The sequence below is a fragment of the Polistes canadensis genome, unplaced genomic scaffold (genome assembly GCF_001313835.1).
Source record: "Polistes canadensis isolate GaletaPanama2010 unplaced genomic scaffold, ASM131383v1 scaffold_0, whole genome shotgun sequence".
NCBI lineage: Eukaryota > Metazoa > Arthropoda > Insecta > Hymenoptera > Vespidae > Polistes > Polistes canadensis.
Genome location: NW_014569547.1, coordinates 1,889,372 through 1,900,107, shown reverse-complemented (window position 1 = coordinate 1,900,107; position 10,736 = coordinate 1,889,372). Strand labels below are relative to the sequence as shown.

The 10,736-nt window shown below is 27.5% G+C and overlaps 1 protein-coding gene across 7 annotated transcripts in view; it reads right to left on the bottom strand.

Annotated features, from left to right (window-relative positions):
• Nucleotides 1-1,794: 1,794 nt before the first annotated feature.
• The window catches only part of LOC106791695 (protein retinal degeneration B), a 14,112-nt gene continuing 5,170 nt past the window's right edge, over nucleotides 1,795-10,736 (bottom strand). For 2 of the 7 annotated variants that reach the window (XM_014757661.1, XM_014757741.1), the window contains 13 exons: nucleotides 10,420-10,467; nucleotides 9,838-10,023; nucleotides 9,584-9,746; nucleotides 8,969-9,370; nucleotides 8,469-8,755; nucleotides 8,201-8,371; nucleotides 7,784-8,046; nucleotides 7,577-7,685; nucleotides 7,320-7,476; nucleotides 6,928-7,077; nucleotides 6,659-6,839; nucleotides 6,215-6,489; nucleotides 1,795-2,447 (listed from right to left, as the gene is read on the bottom strand). In XM_014757661.1, coding sequence (XP_014613147.1) covers nucleotides 2,279-2,447; nucleotides 6,215-6,489; nucleotides 6,659-6,839; nucleotides 6,928-7,077; nucleotides 7,320-7,476; nucleotides 7,577-7,685; nucleotides 7,784-8,046; nucleotides 8,201-8,371; nucleotides 8,469-8,755; nucleotides 8,969-9,370; nucleotides 9,584-9,746; nucleotides 9,838-10,023; nucleotides 10,420-10,467 — 2,561 coding nt within the window. In that variant the 3' untranslated portion in view covers nucleotides 1,795-2,278. Of the gene's footprint in view, nucleotides 2,448-4,775; nucleotides 5,090-5,526; nucleotides 5,818-6,214; nucleotides 6,490-6,658; nucleotides 6,840-6,927; nucleotides 7,078-7,319; nucleotides 7,477-7,576; nucleotides 7,686-7,783; nucleotides 8,047-8,200; nucleotides 8,372-8,468; nucleotides 8,756-8,968; nucleotides 9,371-9,583; nucleotides 9,747-9,837; nucleotides 10,024-10,419; nucleotides 10,525-10,736 lie in introns of those variants that run through there. The other 5 variants (XM_014757821.1, XM_014757579.1, XM_014757987.1 and 2 more) reach the window with 5 other exon arrangements.

Here is a 10,736-nt window from a genome sequence, read left to right as displayed (position 1 = left end):
TTTCAAACTATCTAAATTTATTTTTTATTTTTCTGAGCGTATCTTCTATATTTCCGACGATGATTTAATTTTAACGATGATTTTTATAGATTTACATGTATGTATATAATAGAACTATTTTCACATGCCATATAACAATACAAATACAGTCAAATATATATGAAGGAATATATGCACACACATAATGCTTGATAATCTTTTTTAAGGACTAATTGTAAGAGCATGTAAGGTAAAGATTACCTTCTGTGTATGTGTGTATGTATGTGTGTGTAATAAATGAAAATGTTGAATTTATACACACGATACTACTAATTATTATCAGTCGATAGGGGACAACAATGGCGCAAACCTATTCATAATTTTTGTTCTATATTTTATATATATATATATATATATATATATAGAAGATTTGTCTTACAATTTTATCTTGGAACGAATTACCATGCCAGGAATATTTGTCGTATTTTTTTATTTTAATTTTCCTTTTTTTTTTTTTTTTAAGCAAATTCGACAACCAAATATTATTTATGTATGTATATGTATATATATATATTTGTTTTGTTTAAATAATCGACACACGGATTTCTTTGTTTTATAAGTTTTACATTCCTTTTTCTATTACAGTCTTCTTTGTGTATGAGAAATGTAGTAAATTTACGATACAGACTTTCGTAACACACTTTCCTTCGATAAAATATATGTATATATATATATATATATATATATACATACATATATGTTTATGCGTTATGTATGTATAGTTTACATATATATATATATATACATAATATTATTTATTTCGTTAATTTTTACACCGACCATGTAAAAAGAGAGTCGCGTGTGTGCAAAGTTTCACTGTCGTGAGTAAAAAGAAAAAATGAAAAAGAAATAAGAATGATAAATAAAATTGAATTAAATAAAAAAAAGATATAAAAAGAAATTGTTAGAATTATTTATCTAAAATCTATCTCATAGACAACATTTGTGTAATAACTAATAAATATAATAATATATTTTTGCGCAATAATTTCTAATATTTTCAATCTATATTTCATTTGTTTAGTAACAATTTTAATTTAGTTTATATTTTTTTTCTCTCCACATGTTCACGTATGATTAATTCATTCTAATTAATTAAAAAAAATGCAGATTAATTGTAATAATAATAATAATAATAATAAGAATAAACGATAATTATACAATACAAAAATATTGATAACTATATGTAATAATGATGTATATATAAATTTTATATACAGGGTGATAAAAAAAAAGGGTTCGATATTTGAAGGACTTATAGTACTCACCGGATGAGAAAAAAATTTTTAATTAATATGAGTCTTAAAATCAATCCTTTCGTTGTAAATAAACTGTTATTATTTATAAGAGTTTAATATCTTTTGGCAACATATTATTAACAAGTATTATAAACCTTTCTAATATCGAACCCTTTATTTTTACCTCTCCCCCTATATATTACATATATACGAGAAATATATGAACACTAATTTACGTTCAACGTTAGAATAATTTATCTTTCAAAATATTAACAACAATTAGTTGAGATCATATATAATAGTTCGAACGAATATATTTTTTCATTCCTTTCGTATCATAGTACGCAAAGTATTAATCAAGTCACGTAATCTATTTGCAAGTCACTATCTCGCAATAATCAGTCAAGAAATAAAACAAAAAAGAAAATGTTAAACTTTAAAAACGCTAGTGCCGTGTTTTATACATCATGCACATTATCGAATCGATAATAAACGAATACTCTTTTTTCCCTTTTTCTTTTTTCTCTCTTCATACTTTACGTAATGCATTATTACGATTATGCGATTCGGAGAAATAGACTTGTAACGAATGTAATCGCATTGAATAAGTCAGCATTAAGTTATTACAAATTTTCGAATTATTTTTCGATCCGCGAAACGATATATATATATCATAATAAAAATAAATTTTCTAATTAATAAAAACGATAAAAAAAAACTCTGATATTATTATCATTATTATTAACGTAGTATTATATACTCATAAACGACGTAATACGATTAAAGTAGTTGTTCACAACGATGACGTACGATTCGATGTAAAAATGATACAAATGTTTACTTTTTACAGTTAAATTAGTGTAAAATAAATTAAAATTCGAATCAATAAGAAGAGGAGATACTTAATTTGAACGAATACAATTAAAAATAAGTAAATGAAATATTATTATTCATTGAAATTAATGCAAGGATTCGAAGAAAGAGCGGCAGCGTGTAAGTCGTCAGAGCTTCTTATCCGTGGCGGTATTTTTGATTGGTGGCGCCGAATGAGGTACCATATTTTCAACCGAACTTGATGGTGGTGGTGGTCCTAAGCTCGTACTTCGTTCCAATGGGAATATTTTTCCCACACCTGAATGGGAAATAGCTCGTTTCGCCGTTCTAAAAGAGCTGTTAATTTTGATTACAATTAACGTTTATATCTTTTCGTTTCTATAATAAGAAATCGATACATATTTTATACATATTTAAAAAAAAAACAAAACAAAAGATAATACATACTTTTTGCATACACATATAATAATATATATATGTTAATAAACAAAAATACAATATATATATGTATATTTTATGTATTATTCGCGAATGATATATGATTTTATAAAAAAAATTATAAATAATTGTTTTTGCGTAAAATCCTTGCGTAAAATCGCATCGAACAAAATTTCATTATTAAGACTAGAACCTTCTTACAACGTATTTCATAAAACGTTCAATCGATATTACGCAAAGTTTCATTGTTGTAAGAGTAAACAGAGTCACATGTGCATCCGCCATGTTTGACATTCATCTAATTGGGTACATCCGGGATTTGATAAAAGAAGCAGCTTGATGATCCTATCGTTTATTTTTCTTTTTTTTTATTATTATTATTGGCGTATCTCGTGTGCGTCAGGATAAAAAATAGATTTTTCGGTAATTTTCAACTTCAAAGAATTATCATAGATAATAAGCTCGTAGCAAGTAAGGTAATTGTAAGATAAGTTTTTGTTATATTTATTATTCAAAATTGTTTAGATTGTCGTTAGAAAAATAGAAAAATAGAGAGAGAGAGAGAGAGAGAGAGAGAGAAAGAAATAGAGAAAGATGCGATGTAAGTGACAGGAAATACAGAATGTGAATGTAGAATGTGTTTCGTATCGTGAAAATGAATGGGACGTACACATTTAAAAGATTATACCAATGCGTTTAACAGTACGTGTTTTTAAATGTTTTTCTATTTTTTTGTTCTACGCTGAAAGCATGAGGTTGATGACGTAACATAGGTCGTTCGTGAATAAAAAGCAGAATATGATGGTTGCTTGCTTGATGGATTGTGCTCATCGTTCAAAGCATTTTTCGTTTTAATTATGTTCGGTCTAAAAGCTACGAATAATAATCATCGTCCTTTTATTTCTATTGATCAAATATTTCTAAAATTTTATTTCTAAAAAAGAAAAATAAAGAAAGAAGAAACGGAGAAAAAATTAATACGTAAATTAGATTTTTTCGTTCCTTTTTTTTTTACTGATATTTTTTGCATTTCTATAAACAAATTTTTAGAGAAATATTATATCGAGATAAATTTATAAAGATAAACTAATATATTATATAATAAAAAAAGATAAATTTGATTGATTTCATTTCTTAATTAAGAAAATTATTAATATTATGTAGATTGAATGAAAAGATATCAGTTTATCTGCAGATCAATTGAAAAATTAATTGATTAATTAGTAGATCGATTAAAATAAAAATGACTTGTTGATCTTCATTGTTGTTTAGAAGTGAAGATGTGTTCTAATAACAAGCGTGATGAATGAAGCCTAATGTATAATTGTGGGAATTAAAAAGATAGAAGAATTGAATTCTTCTTTCTTCTTTAAAAATGCTGACAAACATAGATTGTTCGTCGTTTTGTTTTAATTGCGATGTTTTTTCAACGATTAATTCATTCGAAACTATGAAATCGTGCAATTGACGTTGCAATTTTTCTAATCTATAATTAAATCTTGATTCGCAAATAAATTCGACGATTAGAGTCTATCGAATCACCGAATTCGAATATTTCTTTCGTAATATGTAAGAAAATTTAATTAATTGAATTATTATATATTATATGTGTATATATGTTGTTCAATAATCGTATATAGAAATAAAAAAAAAATAATTACAATCATATCACAAATATTTATATGAACGTATATCTGTTCGTATAATATTTTACATAAATATTTAAATGAAATTCACATTAGTCAAATTTAACAATAATTATATTAATATTAATATTTTGTTCGTAAGGTGATTCGTCAAACTCTTTTCGAGACAAATTGAAAATGAAGAAAAAATAAATTGAAAAATAAAAAATAATAATAATAATAATAATAAAACCCACAGAGCATTCAGTCTCAAAGAAACATTTTGTTACAAACATAACATTATAATACACCTGTTTACCTTGATTACTAAAAACAGGATCAGATAATCTCGATAGATTAGACGAGAGAACTCTAATCACTGAGAGCATCTAAACAGTCAAAGCGGATTTAACCACACACGTCCTGGATATATTATTATTATTTTTTACTTTTACTTTTTTTCTTTTCTCGTCGCTTTTTTTCTTTTTTTAGTTTTTTTTTTTTTAAATGTTTCATAGAGAAAGTAATATAAGATATAATTTATTTTGTGTTGTGTTACTTATTTTTTCTCTTTTCTTTTTTTTAAATATATATTTTTTTCGTTAGTTCGTCTCAATTTTTTTTCGTTCATTTATCATTTTTTTTTTTTATCCTCAGTTTTGTGCGGGCGCTCAAATAATCGTCGTTCGTTTTCGAGAACACAACGACGGTAATATTTCTTTTTATATTTTATTTCATATTTTTTTCGTTTTTTTAAACTACGACGCGTTTTCATTCTTTTTCTTTTTGTTTTTTTGTTTTTTTTTTTTTTGTTTCTTATATCCTCATAGCATGTACCTGTAACGAAGAAATTCTTGAATTTTAGACATCTCCCGAGTGTCCATTGAACATCAGCCAGTATCACAGCACGGCACACTTGCAGCATGTTAGAGATAGAAAGATTTTTTTTTTTTTATCAAGAACACCTTTTAATTCTTTTTTAATTTTTTCAATTAATCAATTTATTCGCTTCCTATTTTTTTTTCTTTTTTTTTTTTTCGGCATGTTCTCCTCTCGCGTTAATCAACAACACACAGCTGTGCAACGTTAATAATAATAATAATAATAATAATCGAATTAAAATTCAAGCCTAATATAATATTTATCTTACTTTTTTTTTATATTTTTTCTTTTTCTTTTAATTTAAAATATGTATCTTTCTATCCATAAATCCAGTGTGGTGTTTGTTAGAGAGTAAGATAGATAGATAAAGATAGCATAAAAGATAGAAAATAGATTAAATAAGGAAGAGTATAGGAGAGTAAAAGAAAGAAAGAAAGAAAGAAATAGAGAAAGGTAGGAAAGATAATTACCAATGCGATTAAGTTAATTTTTACGCAGATTATAGTCGTGTGTTAGATGTCACTAATGTGACTTTCCATTTTGAGTATACACTGTTGCACGCTGAGGAGTTGATGCTTGTGTCATTACTGGAACAAAGCCAGTATTTTCGTATTCGTACATACACATACTGCAAATATCACACCTTGACAAGTTCCAATGTCCAAACGATATGGACTGGCAAATAATACCACATTTACATATCTTATTTATCGACGATGGATGATTCTTTAATTTGTTTTTTCTTTCTTTTATTGTTTTACCTTGAACAAATTATACCTCATTTGCAAACCCATATCGTTGTTTTTATAAAAAAAACAAAAGAAAAAATAATCCTAAGAACAACACGTTATTTCATTCGATCGGGCTCGTAGCTTTCAGCGTATTAATTATCATAATTATTAATTCACATTTACGAATACATATAAGAATATTATTGATAGATTGTGAGGGAAAGAGATAGATTTATGGAAACGCAATAATATATATATATATTATACATCCACATTTACTGCATTTTCTGTTAATTTTTTAATACGAATTTCCCTCGGATTAATGTGAAGATCATCAGAGAAATTATCATCGAATATATTTCATTTGTTTTACACACAAATGTGAGTTTAGTTAATAATAGTAATAATAATATTAAAAATGACATACCTTCTGCGCCGCAAAGATGCATTCTGACCAGGTAAACCAAATTGACCACGTGGTATTACCATCCTTGCGTTACCCTTTGCTGGTCTCGAACCACCGTGTACCTGTAGCATGCTCAAGTGTGCTGCATAACCATCGTGAAGTATTGTTGCTAATGCGTGATGTTTTTTCGATGCACTACCGATAACGAATATTTGATTGGGTTTTAGATTTATTGACGTGTAAACACTTATATCTTTGCTACTACCGTACGCTTGATGTATTATCACACCATGTTCCTGTAATCACAAAATATTTTTTATTTCATTAATATCGTATTTCTAATCATTAATTTGATCTCGATTGAATAGAATTTTCAATTCGAAACGAGTACATTGAACAAAATAACAAAAAAACATATTCAATTGGGATAGAAATTGATTGATCGTTCGTTGTTATTTTCTTTACCTGGACTAAATTATTTAAATACGCTGCTTTGTGGCCAAGCGGATCCGTGGAAAGACCATCAGCGAAGGACACCAAACCATGAGGAAAATTATGCTGAGATAACCATGACACAACTTTCTTCTGTTGCATATCAGGTCGTGCAGTAATGTATATAATTAAATAGCCTAATTCCTGCCAATGCCTATAAATAAAACAACAAATTGTTAAAGTATTTGATCGAGGATAAATATTATAAATAGTAGGTATGATTTTATTTTACAAATATTTACCTGACAACATCAACAGCACCAGCTCTAACTTTAGGATCCTTTCCGGTAACTGACATACTCGCTGTGAACGATCCATCGATACTGAAGACCACACATTCTGTTTTCGGAGGTATCACAGTCATAAAGAAGTCGACAGATGTATGATCTCCTCTAAATATATCAATCAATTATGTTATTTTTAATATTAATCAATAATAATGGGAATACGTGTGCCGAGTAATTATGACATTTGATTAACAATAAGTATAAAAAAAAAAATAATCAAAAAATAAATCAATTTATAATTTACAATGATTTCAATCTCTTTTCACACAATGCATTGTCATAATTACTCTGGCACACGCGTATAAATAATTATATAATACAATTATTAAGAACGCGATCAATTATACCTAACAATCATTTTAACAGGATAAAGCCCATAACCGAGAGCTTTGTCGTCAGGTATTCTATATGTTATTCTACCATTTTTATCAGTAATTTCGGTAGATAAAAACGTCCATTCTCCAACAGGTGGATCTTTCATAATATGAATGTCTACTTTTTCACCTGGAATATATAATAGATTAAACAGCGAGCCCAATATTACATTACGCATATAAAAGTTATCGGAAATAAAAATACGATTTAATCTTGAGTGTTAGTTTACCTGTTAAAGCTATTACATCTATTGGACTGTACATAAATCTGGCAACTAATACTTGAGCAGCACCTTCTTTAACGATTACGTCATTGGCTCTATGATTAGCAGCAACGTTCTAAAAATGTTTAATGCGTGATGTTAATTTCATTAATAACTAGGATACTTAGTACATTCGATAATAATGACAAATATTTCAAGAAAAAAAATATGAACCTTTAGCTTGACCGAAGTGCGTTTTTTGTTCCATTTTTCCCTAGGTTGACCTGGACGGAAACAGGAGAGTTCTTTTTCTTCGTTACCGAGCATAGGTAAATCAAATCGACCCAGCTGTCTTAATATAAATGCTATTACGTCTGATGATTCCCAATAACTAGCATGGAAAAGATGAGGTAACGCGTTTGTAGGAAAATTTGCCAGACCCTCTGGACAATATAGAGCGTAATCTATTCGTTTGTTGCCCCACCATTTTTGTGTAACTAAAAATTTAATTTTATTTAATTCTTTATTCTTTTTCTATTTGGTATATATTTGTATAATATTATTATACAAAATGATTATCTATATCTTTGATATTATATTATATATATATATTATAAAATAGATTTGTTTTGTATTTGGATAAATACTTACGAGCAGAAACAACTTGTAAAGGAATATTATCGATGATACCAGACATAGTACTGTGAATCGAAATATCCGACAATCTTCTCAAATGAGAATGTTGAACCGGTGTAGTCATATGTATGTTAGGAACGTTTAATCCATCCGTAAATAATTGTGGATTGCTTTGAATCGTTTCCACTGAAAAAAGAAATAAAAAAGAGAAAAGAAAAATAATTGGAATGTTAATTACTTTCTTTTCTATCAATGACTCATTTACAAAGTAAAGAAGACTTACGTAAATGATAAGGTTGTCCATTTCCAAGAGGATACTTTTGATATCGAGCAACATTAACAGGTGGTAATAATGAAAATCTTGCTGATATCAATGGCTCGATTCTCGCTGCCACTGGATCACTTGGATGAAAAAGATTGTAAACCTGATTCACCATTGGCCTTGGAATATTACTATTCTTATCTTCGTGTGATGAAATTTTTCTATATGCCATTACGAGTGCCAATGGACTGCCAAACATAAAGAATTCTCCTACCTCGAATTCTAATTTACATTGTTGTGACCTGTCGCTGGTAAGACAAATTTATTTTTTTATCTTTATAATAATTTTCATTTAAAAATGGTGTATATATATATATATATATATATATATATATATATATAACAATGATTGATAATAATATTTATTTTAATTTTAAATGAATATTAAAAAATAATAACATTAATTGGTGTTCGATTTGAAAATTTATTATAAAAATATAATTAAAAATATGATTTCTTACTTTGTACCCGAAGATCTTCTTCGGGGTGAAGGTGCACTCAAATGTTTTCCATCCTCGAATATTCCATTATTTTCGGTTCCTTGATTATTCGGTTCCAATATATTATTTTCACTGTTATGCCTCGAATGATAATGCGTAGATCTACACAATGCATCGTAGGCCAATATCGAACCTACGGAATCACCGATGAAACTAATTTGTCCACTAAAACCTCTACCCTCTTCGCTTTTTATAAATTCTTGATAAATTTGATTTGCATTTGTCACCACTCGTGTTACTGCTTCTTCATAATCCGAGCTTGCACTCGCTAATAATGGTATTGCACCGATTGGTATGGTATCGTTCGTTACTTGAGGTGCATCCATGCATGATGGTGACATGTCAAAACTGTATGGACTTAAACTGAATCATAAAATTTAATTAATATATATGATATATGTATATATATACATATATTTTTCTTTTAATTTTAGAACTATTTGATATTAAAATGCAAGATGTTAAAATTAAAAGATAATAATACAAATGGAATTATGTTGATCGGCTGTTCTAATAAAAAAAAAAAAGAAAAGAAAATTATTCGAATAAACAATTGTGTGTGGAATTTTTGTTTACCTCGAAAGAACACCCAGACCTTCGGTACAAATCGAGGGACAGGAAACAAATTTAATAGAAACATGTCCAACCATACTAGGATAATGTTGTCTCATAACAGATTCAAAGGCACCTCTGAAGGTAGTTACATCCGATTTTTTAGCAGTCAGATCTATGTTGGCATCTATTTTATAATATAATAATATAATTAATTATGTTATATACACATTAGTTAATATATAAAATAAGAATAATTTATTCGAATTGATAATTACCTAAAACACTTCCAGCGTGCATTACGATTAATAATACTGTAGTTTTACAAGATTGATGTGTAGGAGAATGTTGTGGTGATGTCGGACAAGAAACGTCAATGCTAGTCGATGTGATAATTTGTAATCGTTTACTACGTTCGCTTGCAATTGGTTGTAGAAACGACGGTGAGAATATCGTATCTGTTTCTGTAAAAAAGAGTTCAATAAAAACAAATACAATTAATATTATTATTATTATTATTATTTGAATAAAATTTGAAATAAATTTTCATGCAATGACAGTTGTTCCCAAATTTGTTCTATTCTCGATAGCCCTTTTCTGAATTCAGATTTTGTCAAAGCGTTTCCTATTTCAAAATCTAATAAATTTACTTTGTAAAAAAATTAAAGGATTGATTAAAAATATATATATATATATATATACATTTTATTCCTAGATTTATTATCTCTTATCACAAAATAAAATTACGAAAACGTTTGTAATATTTCGCGGCGCACGCAAACTTTGGGAAACTATTGTCTTACGATATAATAATCGTATAATTAAATGATAATAAATAATTAAAGAATATTAATTATTACCTTCCACGTTGTTTGTTATTGACACAGGAGATGCACCATCGTCCTCTTCTGCTAGAAGATCCAAAGAACTCCATTTAGCTAATGAAGAGTTATCTTCAAAGTGCTCTAAAGTATAATTACATATAATTAATATCAATTGTGCACTATTTTCTTCCATTTTATATTTGATTCATATTGTTTTCTTTTTTTTTTAAATATATAATATTATTATTCTTAACCTATTATTAAGTATAAGTATAGAAAGCAACTAAATAGTATAAAAGGTGATCAATTAAATTTGTTAAAATGACTATATTAGTGCATTTTAAATTTCCTAG